Source organism: Corella eumyota, chromosome 2 (genome assembly GCF_963082875.1).
Source record: "Corella eumyota chromosome 2, kaCorEumy4.1, whole genome shotgun sequence".
Taxonomy (NCBI): Eukaryota; Metazoa; Chordata; class Ascidiacea; order Phlebobranchia; family Corellidae; genus Corella; species Corella eumyota.
The window spans coordinates 14,453,362-14,470,903 of NC_137491.1; the positions used below are offsets into that span (position 1 = coordinate 14,453,362).

The following is a 17,542-nucleotide window of genomic DNA, read 5'->3' on the forward strand; positions in this document are numbered from 1 at the left end:
TAAAAATATTTTTTATAAGATCAGTTGAAAAAAATTCTTTTCCACTTTATCAAATAGACTTTTAAAAAATGGCACCACCAGAAACAATGTATTGTGCTCAGCAAATTAATATTCCACCAGAGTTGCCCGACATTTTAAAACAATTTACAAAAGCTGCAATTAGAACTCAACCACAAGATGTTCTTGCATGGTCGGCAGCGTAAGTTCAGTTTTCAAGTTTTTTTATAAATTAAGTATCAATAAGAGTTGCTCAAAAAAATTAGTGATGCTTTGAAAAAAAATGACAAAATTAGTTAAGTTTAAAATGTTAAACATGCCTAAATAATTTAATATTTAAATATACAATATATTACAGTAGATCATGGTTACCAAATTCAATAAAACTTGTCACTTACACCAGGTCCACTACACATTGTTATTAACTTGGATTTATTTTATATTTACCCACTCTAAATCTTCTTTAAAAAAAGTGACCACTTTTTCTCATATGCAACTAGTTGATTGTCCATCCTACGGACTGGACTGTATTATAATTGTCTTATATGGTTGCAACTTACAACTAGTTTTTTGAAAGTCCTATTGTTGAACTTTGACATATATACATCTATTTTTATATATGTGTTGTCCACTAAACTTTTATAAATTAGCACAAATTTTTGGTCCACTTAAACATTTATGCTTTTAATGTCTCTTGCAATTTATAAAAATTTTTGCAGCTAAAAAGTGGTTAAATAAATGGTTTTGACTTTTGTTTTTCTTGCTGTTTATAATAGACCCAGTTGATATAAAGATTTTTTTTGCAGCCTTATTTGTATAAGCCTAAAGTTAAAGTCCTGCAATCAAAAAAAATTGGAGGTCAATCTTTAAACTGGATTATACAAAAAACTTATTTTTAAATTAATTTTGTAGATATTTCAGTGCACTATCAAACGGGGAACCGCTCCCTGTAAAACGTAGATTGGAACCTGGTGCAACGGGGCTTACACCAGGTTTATTGGATGTCATGCATCAACAACTTCAAGAAAAAAGTGTGATTTCATTATTGTTGCTGCAGAAAAAATGGTCTGAACTAGGTTTGCCTAAACAACAACTTTCGGAGATTATCAACGCTGGAAATTTTGCCGAAGAAATTGATTATCACAAATTTTTTTCTGTTGCATGCAGTCACCTTGGCGGCGGTGTAAGTATTATTAATAGCCTATAAAACATTTTTTCCTAGACTTCCATTGCTCTAACTAAATTAATTCGAGAGTTAGATATTTTAACTTGCCAAAGAGTGCCATTCATGGTATTTATCTAATTGGATCACTTGTATTTTACGGCCCTAATGTATTCTCTCTCTTACTTTAAGAGCCTTGCTAGATCTTTCTCGTTCTTTACGATCTCCTCCAATTTTTTTTTGTACTTTACAGTTTTTGCTAATTTTTTTTGTATTTACTTTGTATTTTCTCCCTGATTCTCTCATGTATTTTCTCCCCGATTCTCTCTTGTATGTTACGCCTCCAATTTTTTTCGAGGACTGTAAAGGCAAAGTTTATTAAATTGTTATTTGGAACAGAAAGTTTATTACTATCTGTGATGATTATATTTTTATTTTTAAAATTGCTAGTGGCACAGTGCAGTGGTTAAAACATCTTTACAACATAAGCTTTATGTTCGATTCCTATTGCTTTTTTGCCGCAGCACACTTAAGTACTCTTGTCAGGCAAAAACCATTCGACAGATTATTTTGGTATTTGTGATTTATATTCAACACTATCCCAAACCACCAAGGAAAGCTTAAGACTGAGTTGAAGTAACAAATTTATCTCTTTGATTGAGTAATAAATTTAACCCTTCCACGAAATGGATAAATAAATATAAAGTGTTATTTTGCCATATATGTAAGTTTTTAAATAGGGTTACTTGTATGTTTAATAATAGTTTAAAACTTTTTTTGTTAAAAAATGTTTGATATAGAATATAGTTAAAATAAAAAGCCTATAACCTATATTAAAAAGAAAAATATATTGTTTTAGAATATTACCGAAGCAATGAGAATTATTTGCCAGATTTTGACCACAGATCCGGATGGCGGTGCTTGCAGAATACATTTTGATAAATTTAAGACGCACTACCAATACCTAGCCAGTCTTAGTGGTGAAATATCGCAGGCTCAGATAGATGGTGTTATAACACATCTTCAAGAGGATGTGTAAGTTGTAACTCTTTCAATTTTTTTTTGTTTTTTATGTAAGCATTGGGAATTTGCCTAATCAAATTTAAATCTTAGTATTCTACCAAATCTTAAGGATGCACTTTTTGAATATCCAAACACAATTACCTTTTTATTTAGACACCAAGCCCTATTTTGCTTTTTTAAATGAAATAACAACTATTCCTTATATTAAAAACACTTTAATGTTAAAATCCCCTAAAAAAAGAAAACAAAAACAGCCTTTTTGTACCACAACTACATATGTTTATTACTAATGCTGTTATTTTTGGATAGTTGGATTGAACTAAGTCAGCCCTCAAATTGCTCTTATTCGCCAAATCCGAGTAATTTTATTTTGACTATCCTCAATGAGCAAGCAACTACGCTTTTTTAACAGCCAAATATTATAACTCATTATACATAGGTGAATTTTTTCAAGTTTAGTAGTGTTAATAGTTTTTCATTTGTTTTTTAGAGATAAACAAAATGGTTTGGTTCTTCCCAGAAACTTCCTTAGTCCAGAATGCCCTAAACTGTCTTGAGATATTTTTAACCACTTTAACTACTTATCCTTCAAATTAATATAAGCTTTTTTAGTTTTTCATATTAAACTTTTATATACACTAAAAAGAAAAACTGCAGCTTGCTTAATATTTTTAACTTTAGGACCGAATGATTTAAATATTTTTTTAAATCATTTTTTTTTGTATATATGTATACAATAAAATATATTTTTTAACTAGTGGATATAAAAGTAAACAGAAGAACTGAAATTATTATATTTAACCATTTATAACACAAGTTACAAACCAATATTGTTTTCAAGTTCTATTTATTAAGTTTAAATTCTATAGTTTTTACAATGCAAGCTAATTGAGTCTAAACTAAAGTTTGCGTGGAACAGAAATTTTAGGAGTTCTCTTCTTAACAAACAGTTTTTATAAACTATTATTTTTAGAAGGCCTCTTACGATTTAAATTAAGTTAATATTCAGTAACTTAACAACAAATTACACAAAAATAATTTTTCAAACTATAGGCTACATAAAACTTAATTTCATTTTAAAAAAACAGCCTTTAATTGTATTTATCAAGATCATTAATGATCGTATAAGTAATTTATTTTTATGCTGAATCTATATTTAACATCAAGTAAAAAAATACATTTTTAATGTGCAATTACCAAAAAAACTACTAAAGTAAAAAAACAATGCTGTATATGATATATTTTTATATCACAAAATTAAATGGTTGAGTATTCTGTTACTATTAAGTAGCTTAGTGAATTTAACAAAACTATGTGTTTAAAAAAAGTTGTAAAACACAAAAAAATACATTTTTACTCACAGTTTTTTTTAATTAAATTAAAAAAATTTAAAAAGAAATGCTGTTTTTCGAATAAGATTTTTCAATTTTACTCTGCATAATTGGACATTGGACATTATAAGCATATAAATATAAAAACGATAAAATGTAAATATATTAGACTAGAAAATTTTTTTCTAAAAAAAGTGAAAATAAAAAACAAACATGCTGATAAAAGTATTATGAAACTATAAAATATCAAAACAAAAATATAAAAAACATTTTAAATGCTTCAAAAAAATTAAAGCATTTCACAATTTTTTCCACAGCATATTGGAGTTTAGAGGTATGATTTTATATGTTGTTGCGTATTGGGCTGAGGTAAATCGCGCTAAGTTTTTGAGGTAGATTTACCATTTCTAATTGTTAAGCTTTTTGTTCAGTTTTCGATATTTTGGCTGTAAATAGACTTATTTATTTTTGCACGATTATTCAATCATGTTATTAAGAGCCTATAAAGAATTAATTAATTAAAAGTGGTTTATTATTTTTTTTAGTAACCTATGTCAAAAACATAACTACGTAAATGGTTTATGTCGTATGGAACAATACCCAAAAAAATTAATTTTAATAAAAAATTTTGCTAAATTAATATAGGTAATGGTAAATTTAACCATATAATAGACAAACAATATGATCATACAAGGTAATATGAGGTGATCATTAAATTTATTAAAATATTGTCTTTAGTTATATATGTCTAAAGTTTTACTTGAACTATAAACATTCAAGTATTTAGGTTGTTATTTAACATGTATAACAATAATTATTTATTTATAACTAACAGTTTTCCTATGATTTATACATGATTAAGAACTACATTGGAGTTCCCTTGACCTATTATTAAGTTACCATATGATATAAAATGTAGATTTAACTTGTTGTGTTATTTCTATTCGCAAATTCGGGAAATGGCAATTTTAATATTTTCTCTAAAATAATGGTAAAAATAAAAACCTAATTGTACTATTTAAAATATTAGAAATACTTAACAATTGCGCAAACAACATATTACATACTTTTGCCGGTATTGTGTACTATTGACATTTGGCAAAGTTTTTTAAATCTAAATATGCTGTATATATAAAAAAAAACAGAATAATTTGAGGTATACCGGTTGAAGTTGTTGGAGTATAGGTAATCGACATTAAATTGTAATCAATACGTAATGATTTTGTACAATTTTGACAGAGTATCATATGGGTAAGCTGAGGCTAAAAAGTGTTCGCCTTCAAAATTGACATAATTAAAAGAAGAGGTACGTCCTATTGGTAAATTATGAACAGGCACAAATTTTTCCACACCTTGCCACCTATAAAATATGAATAAATAAATTTAAGAGTGACAGGTCAAGTAAATCTAAAAAAACTAACCAAAGAAAGTTCAACCTTCAAGGAATGAGGCTTATTAAAATTTATAAACAATAAAAGAGTGGTATTAGGTTTTAACAGTACCTATAGATAACACTTGTATAGGGAGATTCAACAAATGTATGCTCTGCATAGGAATTGGCGACAATGAGAAAATGTTGAGATCCAATTTTAAAATACTCCCAGTCCAGTGCACTAATACATAATTAACTTTTATGATAAATTCAGAATGCTTTTTAAAGCAAAAAGCTACACTTTTCTAGAGTTTTGAAATTTGTCGATAAATAAAGCTTTAGAAAAATAATAAAATAAAATTAACTCTTTAAACAGTGAAGTTATGTTTTTACTTTACACTTTCTTTTTTTCACCCATTTTTTTCGTATATACATTTATCCTCGATGTGGAAAGGTTAAATGCGCGACCTAAACATAGAGTAACAACTGTTACCCTGACCCAGTCTCGAATTGCCTGTGGCAGTTTGGGATATTATATAGATTATAATTGCCTGGTAATTCTGCTGCCGATTAAGTGCTGGCCAGGCAGGAGTTCATACCGTTTATAGCGCCTGACTAAAGGGCACTACAGCATGAGAGCAGTAGGGATTGAATCCACGACATCATAGTGGTGTAGCAAGTGTTCTTACTACTACACCACGCTGCCAGTTGTTAATAGCATAGCTGTATTTGTAGCTTAAAGTAATTTTTACAAACCCATAAGTTGTAATCTCCTGATAAGGCTGAAATTTTAACTCCAAAATATCAAGTTCGTAGATTTTAGAGTTAACTATCCAACTCGGTTGACTTTCATCTGGATTTACATTTGGTCCTAAGTTTAGTTGAAAATTCTGACTATTTGCCACAACGAGAAAATGGCGGAATCCACTTCTATCTGCTGGGTCAGTCATCTGAAAATATTCCCAGTCTGTTGCCCCCTTTGTCTGCAATTAATTAAGGCATAAATAAAATTTATTTATACTTGCAGTATGGTGTAGTGGTTAAAACAATTAGGTTTATAACATGAGATCATTGGTTTGGTTTCGACTAGGCCAGGGTAACAAATGCTTCTCTATGAGGGTCTTAAAAAGGGTCCTTCCACTTTAAGGATGAATATATAAATAAAAAAAATCATAACTTTTTATGTTACGTTCTATGTATTTGTTAACAATTATCTCAATAGTGAAATAGATTAAAAGATTAAATTTGAGTTTGACAACCATTAAATAAAGAAACACTCGCCTATATCCAAAAAATAAAGATTCCGAACCTCAATTAATTGATGCTGCATAAACATTCGATTTCTTGAAAGCCAATAATAAACAACAGAATCTATAACTGTTGTTCTACCATTGTAGGAATTCGCTACAACCAGTAAATGTACACTTTCTATTTTAAAAAATGTTACATCACGTCCTCCTACTGTTGGAAAATTTTGCGCAAACACAAATCTTTGACGGCGGCGTTTCCATTCATATAATTTTGAGTTGACATTATATAGACCAGGTTGTTCTAGTGGTAATTTTAAATATGAATGTTAAAATGAATTTTTAATTTTAAATACAATGTTAACCTCCCTTTTTCTTCTAACATTATTTTATGTTTATTTACACTTAATGTGGGAAGGTATAAACATAGAGTAACATTTGTTGCCCTGACTTAGTCTTAAGTTGCCATTTGCAGTTTGGGAGATTGATCTTGTTGCCTGATAAATGCTCTTGTGCTTCGTTCTGGGGTCGAACAAAGGGCCTCATGTAGTAAAGTCAAGTGTTCTAACCACTTCACTGTATAGCCATTTTTGTAATAAATTCACCTTAGAATGAATGCCGATAAAAAATTTACTCACCTACACTTTCGTTATTAACAACAAACAAAAAATTGGATTTTCCTATAGCAAAAGCTCCAAGACCCTGGGCTCGTTCTGTTCTAATCTTTTGGTATAAATTAAATTTGTTTATCATACTGGACCAAATATAAATTTCACAATACACCTTTTTATCCTGTTTCGTTCCACTGTTTGCTACAGCCAAAAAGTACTAAAAACAAATGTGTTTTAAGCCATTTGGGTTTCCTTATCTTATTTGGGTTTTCTTTGGTATTAAAAAAGGTTTTTAAAATTATTTTTTTGGTCAAAAGTAAGTTTAATAGAACATATTTTTGTTTGGATTTGGACTATGTTATTATATATTTTTCAATGTAAAAAATTTCCCTTTAAACTAGTGTTTAAAACAAAATTCGTAAAATTAATGCATTCTAAATCAGTAAGTAAAACAAGGTAGGTGTTTAGTTTACCTTTCCATCAATAACAAATGCCTTCCATTTATGTGCTTCCTTAGTCTTAAAAGTTTGAAAAAGTTTAATACTTTTGCCATCCCATAAGTAAAGTCTCGATTTATTTTTGTTTGCAGTAACAAAAAAAGTGCCGTAACCTTCTATTGTAAATGCTTCAATAGATAATGTTTTGTCTGTGCTTTCTTCACTATTATAATCCCTTATATCTTCATAATCAATAATGTAATCCAACCGTTCCTGTCCTAAGTGAATGAGGATTTTAAAAAAGTGTCTTTTCAGTGTTACATTTTTTTTAAATAAAATATAAAATATCTCAATGTGCAAAATAATGCAACTAATGGAAACAAAAATTACTGAAAGAGTGCATTACTAACCTAAATAAGCAAAATTGACTTACTTAGTTAAAGTTCAATAAAAAAAAAATTTTTCTTTAAATTTTACCACAATTAACTTGACTTTAGTTTATTTTTCTTACCGCCACGTATTGGCTTGTATGCATTTCCATTACAAATTTCCAATGTTCTTTCTTGAGTGTATTTTAACTTTCCTCTGTGTGTTAATGAACATGGGATCACATCCTCTGAATAATCAGACTCAAAGAAAACTAAATAAATTACTTGGTTATAATATTGTTTTAATAATTTCAATTAAAAATAATGCAGAAGGTTTATTATGATAAACATTAATAATATATTACTAGTGTGTTACAAAAATAACGATTTTTTTTTGCATAAAAAATTTATGGCTATATGTAAAGTTGGGACAAATTTTAACAAACCTAACTGAAATAAATAAATAAACCGCCTTTTAGTTGTTAAAGTAATTTAGTTTGCTTTTTATTAACAATATAATTTTAATAAAATATAGTATACATGGGAATTAAATATATTTTTAAAATTAACAATAAATAACTAACTGTTGTTAAAGAAGTGTTTATATTAAAGTTTAAAAGAACAACAGAGCTTTTACCTTTTGGATCTGGGGTTATCAACATATCATTTTTAATTTCTAATTGCCCAAATCTGGGGTTATTCGAAGGACAAATTTTTTTGGAGGCATCCACTCCTGGAAAAAGGATAAATTGGCGTAAAAACCCCTGCCAAAATGTAGAACAAATATTTAAAAAATACTGCCCGAAGTTGTTTAGTTTTTTTTAAACATTAAATAAATAAAAGTTATTTTTTATATTTATTTTATCCAAAAAAAATCAAAGCTGGCTGTAGATGCTTTGTAATTTTAAGAAACAGAGAATTTTTCGGGGTAATTGATTTTACTAATTTTTATATATTTATTATAATATATATATTTAAATATACATATTTTATAATCATTTTCTTTTTTTTATTAAACTATTGAGTATTTTATTTGTTTTTCAATGATTAAATAACTATTGGCTGTAGCAATTAGTATAAATGTATATAACAGCCTTTTAACCACCTTTAAAACTTACAATATATCTTCTTCTTTGTTTTCCTCGACTGCCAATGAAAAATATTGTATTTTTGATATTCATTTTTCTAGGAAAGGCATGTGGAAAATTTCTAAAAATACAAGGAAAATGTCACACAAAGTTTGTTCACATTAACTTCAAGCGTTTTATAAATCCTACCACATTAATAAATAATGCAATTTAGGGATAAGAAACATGAAATTAATCACCTTTTTATAAAAAACAAACATTTATTTGCACAAATAAATTTTTTGATAAGAAAATTTTGTAAATTAGATTTATTTACCTAATTAAAAAATAAGTTTTAAAATCAGCATTGATAATTGTAACACAAATTAATAGTTTGTTTTGATATTTGAATTATACCTTTCCAATCAGTACAACACATTATTAAAGAAAAAAATGTCAATTTAAATGATGTCTGTAATGTATTAAGTATATTGCGTCTCCGCAGATAACTGCGATTCGTTAATGACAATAAATTCTGCAACTTCAATTTGAAAGAAACATATTTATAGAGACAACTAGTAAATATTTATTACAAAATGTCCACCCATAACAGCAACATGCCAACAAAAATAAAGAAATTTTTATTCTGGATTTAAGACACGACGTGAAAGAATGCTGGAAAAACCAAGAAGTTTAAAAATCCAAAATCTAATAGAAAAGATGGTACATCGTATAAATCATAGTGGAAAGTTTTCTGAGTTTGCTAATACGTCCGAAATTATAACTATGCCATCACAATTAAAATCGAAATAACGTGAACAAATTTTGAGAATTTAACATCTTAGATTTTTGTGCGTTAATTTTTCAGTTAATAGTTTCTTAGGAGCTGCAATTCGTTGCATCACTTATTACTCGGCATTTGGTAATGCGTTTTTTGTTTTTTAAGTTTGTGTGTTTGTATTTTTTTTAATTTGCCTATCGAAAAATATTTCTTGTTGAATCGTTTTACCTTATAGTTATTAGAGTTAACGCAGTTGGTTGACTAAGTTAGGATTGTACTTGTCTTGCTCGTAAAAACCATTTAATTTGCCAATTTAAATAGCGGAAGCCGTTGGTAACAAAATTAATAACTTCCTAATTACTTCGGCTGTTTTTTTGCTGGGTATTACGAAACAATAGACAGTATATTGTTTTGGATTTCTACCGAATGTCAATGTTTGTTCAGTTAGTTTTTAAGGTAGCTTAACGCATTTAATTATTTCTACTACGGATATAGTAGAACCAACTTTGTAGATATAATTTACATAAAAGACAAAAAAAAGATTATTGCCCCAGTCCACAACAAAGGTAGCCTTTAGAAAAGAAATATCGATAAGTTAAATATGATTAAGAGATATTTAAACTAACTTAACCAATTTGTTATAATGTTTTAAAAACAACAAAAACAACATACAAAGAGTTAATTAAATTAAACATGTCAAATAAAACGTTAAAAATTTACTTACAACAAACACAAAATAATAACAAACAAAGGAAAAATAGCATTCTTTACCTCCCTTTTAGCCCCCCTCGTAACAAAAAATCGCAGTTTTTTGCTGCAAAAAAGTATTTTGATTGCAAATCTAAAAAAAATTAAAAACTGACAATTTTACTATTTAGTAACGATTAATTTTTTAAATACCGCGAATATTTTCGTTTTTACTTTTTGTGCAAGACTGATGAACCTTGACCTAATTACAAAATTTTTCTTTTTTAAAAGCATTTCTTTATAAAAAAAATGAGTAAAAACCAGACTTAAACATTCAGTAACAAATTGTTTCCGTTTTTATTATATAATGTCTTACCAGTGTCACTTATTTTTGATAATGTCACTGGTTGTCAAATTATAGCCTATTTTCTTCATGTCATGTGAATATTCGAGCCGTAGAGTAACGTTACAAATAAAACAACGGCCGCTCGAGAACAGATTCACTTTTTAAACGTACCCGGCAATCCGTTAGATCTAGAAATTTAAGACTGTCCGTCCATCGGCAGCTAACCAGTAGTGCATAAAACAGTCTGTCGCTCTGTTTGCGTTAAAGTCTTGGATCGTTTACCTTTTCCTAATATCCGATTTTCACAAATCATGTGGTTGCAATTTACCCACAAAACTGCACAGCTATTTATTAGTTTATACAAACTTTTATTTAAAGCTGAATGCGATGACCTAGCAGCATGATTTTATGAGGAAAGTACTGTATTTTAAACGATTCGGTATTTGACGATAAACGAACATGTTGACGGACAGGCCTTATATTAATCCCATCGCCTTACAGCTTGTCCTATGTCTGCAGGAGCGGTATAAAAGTCGAATTTGCCAGGATTAACTTTTCAAAATCTTGCTAAAAAAATATATATACTGTATTTGCTTGAACCCTTCTTAAAGCAGGATAATAAATAAAAATATCATCAATTAATAAACTTTCGCATGCTTAGGCCAAGATCAATTACGTTTTGCGAAAATAAAGTTAGATATTTAGTTTGTTTAAAGACTCCCAATGTCAATAAAACTATTTGTTTTTGATCCTTATTTTAAAGCCTTCCATCATTTAATCCAAATGCATCCCTACAGTTTATTGTTACAAACTTTTTATAGACTCAGATTTCCAACAAGATAATTTTTAAATAAAAAAAATACATAAACTAAAATCTTTTTTGAGTTATTAGAAAAAAGTCAAAAAGAAATGTGTTGGTGAGTTTAACTGATTGCCAATTTTTTACCAACTTATTTTGTATTGAAATATGCAACAATAATTGTATCTTTCAAAACTTTTAATTGCTGGTCATAGGCAGCAATTGTTTGATAGTATAATGTTGTCGTCAAATTTTATTTCGTCTCATACAGTTAATACTTTAATAGAGCAATGAATGTGTTTTTCTAATCCAATAAAATTTCGATAAATTTTTTATAGAAAAAATTTCTAATGAAAATTGGCATTGTTGCCTGATGTTAGATCAAACCTAATTGTCTGCTGTTAGATCAAAGTATTTTACCGACGCTTTACCATGTACTAAACGTAAAATTATATTGCTTTTTATTCCAAATGATAGTCAATATTTAATGAGCATACTAAAATTGATATAATGACTCAATTATAAGATAAAGGCAAATTTAAAAAAACGCACGTTTCGTGAATTGTGAGCTCTTTAGTTGATATATGCTTACAAATGAGTAGCCTAACTTTTTCAACCGGCGGTACTGTTTGATCATTTTCGCGTAAAACGACATGGTTCTTATAACTCTGTCGGAAACGGAATTTATATGTTTGCATGGCTAACGATGCTATCACGTGGTTTAGGCGGTATGTTTGTATAATGCTAACCACGATAACGTTTGCTATGGTAAATAGACAAATAATACCTGGTGTTTACTAAGCAAGCATGCTCTGTTCGCAAATGTTTTAATAATATTACTTTACATTATTTTTTTATGGTTTGGTGGTCTAGACATAAAGGTCTGGCTACCGTTCAATATTTTTTTTTTAATTTTTAAAATTAAGTAAAACCGCCCTACAATGTTTTGTGTTGTGAATATTTTTTTGTAATGTAGTCAATACAATTCAAATTTATTATATTAATCTTTTTTTTTTTAATATTAATTGTCAATATATATAAAAAATTTATTAGTAAAAAAATTTAATCGCGGTTAATTAACTCGCGGGGTAATTTCGTTTGTGCAGACATTTATTTAAGGTTTGTATATTTTAACCATAAAATATCAGGTCATTTGATTTTTAAATGGATGTAAATGTTATAGTGTATATTAAGTAAAATAACGAAGAAGTCGTAGAATTGGCAATTTAATTATTTATAAACGATTATGTATTTTATGGTGTAGGCCAATCAATGGGTATTTAAGTGTGCAAAAAGTAAAGAGGTTAGATATTTATTATTTACAAGTTTACGATCGACTTAAAATATACATTGCGTTTACCCGCGTAAGACAAACTAAATTTACGACGATTTTTAATGATCAATTACATAGTAGCAAGTGTTTGGTCTTAAACGAAATCGTACAATACTAAACTCGCACAGAATCCCAACTTACGGCAGGTTTTATAAGACAATAGTCGAAATAACAGCTATCAAATACAACAGTTTTGCACACACTTAAAAAGAACACAACATAAACAGGTTAAATTCCGCCCAAAACCATATTTGCCTTATCAGAAGACGTCCAGACATACAATTATTTTATTATAATTCGGGAAAAGTTAAACCAGCAACCATAATTAAGAACATCGTGTAGTAGTTACGCTTTCAATTACAATATAATCCCCTCTTTTTGGTGTTTTTAAATAAAAAAGTGTCATTGAAACAAAATACTTTTAATATTTAATGAAAAATTTAAATTAAGTTGTCAAAAATCTTATTTTTGCGAAAAAAATACTATTTTATACTGTAATTTTTTAAACGAAAGTCATAAAATAAGATATAATAATGTTATCTTATACTAAAACTTAAAAACTATGTTTATTAAAGTTTTTATCCTTTTTCCGGACAAAACTTATTTTTAAAAACCCAATTTCCGGACTTTAAGTTAAAATCCATAACCCGTAACCATTCGGAGTTTGACGTTTTCAAAACAATGCTGATATAAAAAAGCTACCTATTTGAACGTATTTATATCTAATATTAAAAGGTAACCCACACTTTACTTGGAAAAAACATTTGATTTTGAATTTTTATCAGTTTAGTAACTTCTGTATTTTGTAAGGGTAAAAATAACTTATTTATATAAATTACGAAACACAATTTGTATGTTTATAACCCAAATTACTAACGATTTTAAGCTATATTTTTCATGTAAAATATTTTTTTCTTATATTCGCTATTTTTAAGTATATTTATAGATTTAATATTAAAATAGTAGAAGTCCCAAGATTAAACAATTTATTTAAATTTAAGCTTACTTTTCACCGATCATTTTACAGTCAAGGGTAAATTTGACGTATTTATGAGCAACTGTTATAACCAAAGTGTGCCACGACCCGTCCACAAAACTTCGATCTTGGATGCCAATGCCACGCCTTCTTCCTCCAGAGTGACCTGGATCAAAATCAATAAAGATTCTATCTTCTCGGATTCGAATTGACATCTTAATTGCTTGGCTATTCTAAATTGAAAATACAATTCGAGAAAATTTTAAAAACTAACAGGACAACTTGGTAGCATAAAATGGTAGAATAGCAAAAATAAATTGTATGTATAAAGCTATTGAAAAACGGCGTTCGATCAACAGCACATAATATTAAAGAGAAATAGTTGATAGCCCATCCGACCGACTGAATTTAATTGTCGTGGCCACAACTAATATAGGCTTTCAATAATTTAACCGATCACATAAACGACAGATTTTTAAGGTCTATAAATACGTATGTATGTTTTGTCCACTAAGCTTTATTACAAGTTACAAATTACAAATGGAGCGTTAGGTACAGAATACCATTATATAAAAAAATTCAAACCTGATAGATTAAAATTGTTTTTTTCCTACCTTTTCAATTAACGCCATCACAAATTCATTAGTTGAGTTTGCTTGGGGAAAATGTTTTAATGTTATAATAATTGAAAACTCGGACGAAAATATATTGCACTTCATAAATACAGAATCGCTGCTTGCTGAAATAATCGGAGTGCTTGAGTTAAACCTATAGTAACAAAACACATTTAACTTTTGATATTTTATTAAATTCTTCTAAATATCTAATGAATTTAATATTTATTGTGCCTACGAAACAGTAAAACAAAGTTTTACATATATTTAAAAGGCTATTGTTTTTTGAACCTGACACAAAATCTTATATATTTTGCCATTTTTTGTAAAAACATAAACATTAATTTAAATTAATAAATAAAAATTATTGAAATATTGCCGATAATGAGAATTTAAGCTTACCAATACCCGTTTATTCCATTTTCAACAACTTCCAATTTACTCGGAGAGTTACCCAATGCATTTCCCAATAAATCGATTGGTCTTGGGTCTATAAAAAAATATGATTATCAAAATAAATAAATAAAAATCAAAACTTAGTATTTTGTTTAACTATACAAACAAGAATAATTATAATGATTGTTAAAAATTTTTTAACATAAAAGCTTTTTCCAAATATGTTACGAGTGTAAAAAATAAGGTTTTAACATTCTTTAAATAAATAAAATAAAAAATTAAACAGACATGCCCATTAAATTAAAAATAAATTTAATTATAATATATGATTCGTGTACTTGTTGTTACAGTTTAAAATTACGTTTAACATGAGGTTACTGCTGATAAAATTCAAGGGTTTGTAGCAAAATGTTGCGTTAAGATAATTGAAAAAATTTGTTTCCAATTTTAAAAATTAAATCGATTTTTGAGGTGCAACAAAAATAAATACAAAACTTGTTAGATTGGTCAATTACTATTTCACATAATACGAAATAGTTAAATACTTAAAAAGTATCTCGAAAAGGTTAACCAAACAAACACATCCTATTTGAAATAACAAATTAAAGTTCAAATAGACGTAACAATACCAAACCACACCAAAAACGAGATTTATAAACCGTAGGAAACTCGATATCTTGTCTAAACAAACGACAACTAACAGTTTGAAGGGCTATTTTTAACAAGTGTTTAAATGTACATGAACTTGAAGCGCCGATTTAAAGCGGCATCATAATTGTCTTATTTTATATCATCACCTCTGATTTGACCCTTCATATATTATAGCGATAAAGTTGGAAAAAATATAAAGCGGGTACAATTAGCTTTAGCTTTTTTTGGGTTGGACTTTAAATCGACTGGTTTCACATCGCGTCACGTTTATTAAATGTCGGACCACATCAAAGGCGAAATGGTAAAAGCAGTCGCGAACTGAAACTGCAAAAACGAGTATAGGAAAAAAAACTTATACAAAGATGGTTAAAATTTGTCTAACTTTAAAGGAAAAGTTTTTATTTAGTTCTAATTCCAAATCTCCTCAGGAAATGTGCAAATCTTATTCACCTCTTCGGTGTGAAAACGCCGTAACTGAGTTTCATTTATTTTGTGTCACGTTTTTATTTATTTATCTAAAATATAAACCCTTACAAAAGTTTAACATTTATGTATTATAGAATAAAAATATAAAGGCGTTAAACTGTTGCAAAATTACCCAAATAGCAAATTGTTGATATAATACAATTTTGCTTTGGCAATTGGTTAACTATAAAAACAGTTTTTATATTTGAAAACTTGAAAAAATTTCGATTTCGTATTAGCATTAAAAGTTTAGTTCATGTCGCTAAATTTTGTATTTGAGACGATCAGAAAATAAAGCGCACTATATTTCCTAATACCGGCAAAATTATTTGGTTAATAGCTATTACTTTTTATATAAATTACTTGAAAACTTTTTAAAGTTTACTACCCATCACTTACTTGTACTCACAGCTGTAGCCGCAGTAATATAGTGACTCACTTAATCGTAAATCTTAGACTGTCTGAATTTACGACTTTAAATAGTAGACCAAAAAAATGACATTGACTTTTTGGGCGTTATTATAGAGTTTTACACCTTGGACTTCATAACTTATATTATATTAAATAAAACGTTTTCGTTTTAAAAATGCTGTTTACAATAATTACTTATGGTTAAGTATCCGAAAATAACAATTTATTTAAGAACGGCTTGCTAATTAGAATATGTAATTCTTACTTACGTGAACATGGTTGTTGGTAAGTAATAGATGTCATCCGCAAAAAATAGAATAACAGAAATTGAAAAAATGTTAAAAAGTCGTTCGTTTGCATTTGATTCTATGTTGTTTGAAATAACGGCAGGTAACAGCAAAGAGTACGTTATGTTGAATGATTCCGCTTTTAAGTAGTTGCTAGTTTGTTGAACCAAGTCTGTGGCTTAAGGTATTAACGCTATAACCGGCGGTCCTGCTCCAAAGTGCGTCAGATTGAAAACCCTTCAGTTGGTGCATTCAGCAAAGCAAGTGTTGTACTTGATTTTAATGCAGGTCTTTCAAAGTTTATTCGTCCTAACTTGAACGTACATTGGCCCTCTTTCTCACTTTTTCTTTCTTTGCAATTCACGATAGTTTTGTTCAACAGATTAACAGATTAATTAATTAAACTATAGTATAGTAAAAAATATCCTACATTGTTGTATTCAGCTTAAACAAATTACAAAGGCTCAATATAAAATTTATAGTGTCTATACTACAAAGCTATGCAAACATTTGATCATAATTTAGTATGCTACCAATGCGGAAATCAGATGAAAGCTATTTCGCTAATATTTACTATAATGACCCAAAATTGCTCTTTTTTAAAGGGCTTTCCTTTTTGGGCAAAAATGTTTTTGTTACACTAAACTGGGTAGAGACGTGATTAGCGTACAATGTAAACATGGTTGGGTAACATTGATCCAGCGCAGTATATGACCATAGTCGACTCGCTGTAAGTATTTAAATGGTACGCAAACGGCCTACTAAGGAGTTATTAAAGGGTGTGTCTTGAAAAGCCTTAGATCATATCTTTTATTTGTTCATAAGCGACACGCAGCTACGACCAAGTCAAGTTTAGATAAAAGTTTTTTCACATTATTGATAAAAAGACTTTTAAGAATTTTGGCTTCGATAATAAATCCACATGTTTAATTTCACTTGTATATAAACATTTTTACTTTTTGAATAATGATATACCTAAATGTTTTAAAATTCAGTTAACTTTTTTTGGAACTAAATGTACTTCATATTTAGTTTAGGGATTCTGTATATATATTTTAAGACCATGTATTTCTTCTTTATTAAAACATAAAAAGGTGCATTTTGTTATTTCAACAAATGATGTTGTTTCTTTTGCAAAACATGTAAACCCACGAAACCTAAATTACACGAGCTTTGGATAC

The 17,542-nt window shown here is 28.3% G+C and overlaps 2 protein-coding genes across 2 annotated transcripts; one reads left to right on the forward strand and one right to left on the reverse strand.

Moving 5' to 3' along the window:
- Positions 1 to 3,264, forward strand: LOC145742714 (ropporin-1-like protein). Its single transcript, XM_082560497.1, has 4 exons — positions 1 to 199; positions 910 to 1,180; positions 2,019 to 2,194; positions 2,673 to 3,264. The coding sequence occupies exons 1-4, from the start codon at positions 69 to 71 to the stop codon at positions 2,737 to 2,739; spliced, it is 645 nt and encodes a 214-aa protein (XP_082416623.1). The 5' UTR covers positions 1 to 68; the 3' UTR covers positions 2,740 to 3,264.
- A 1,089-nt stretch (positions 3,265 to 4,353) lies between these two features.
- On the reverse strand, positions 4,354 to 16,487 carry LOC145742494 (thrombospondin-type laminin G domain and EAR repeat-containing protein-like). The gene is made up of 13 exons (XM_082560268.1): positions 16,344 to 16,487; positions 14,554 to 14,641; positions 14,152 to 14,305; positions 13,568 to 13,770; positions 8,667 to 8,757; positions 8,186 to 8,312; positions 7,692 to 7,820; positions 7,217 to 7,458; positions 6,771 to 6,960; positions 6,195 to 6,436; positions 5,642 to 5,868; positions 5,016 to 5,126; positions 4,354 to 4,873 (listed from the first exon to the last, which is right to left on the reverse strand). Exons 1-13 carry the CDS (start codon positions 16,432 to 16,434, stop codon positions 4,720 to 4,722), a joined length of 2,049 nt encoding a protein of 682 aa, XP_082416394.1. The 5' UTR covers positions 16,435 to 16,487; the 3' UTR covers positions 4,354 to 4,719.
- Between the last annotated feature and the right edge of the window lie 1,055 nt (positions 16,488 to 17,542).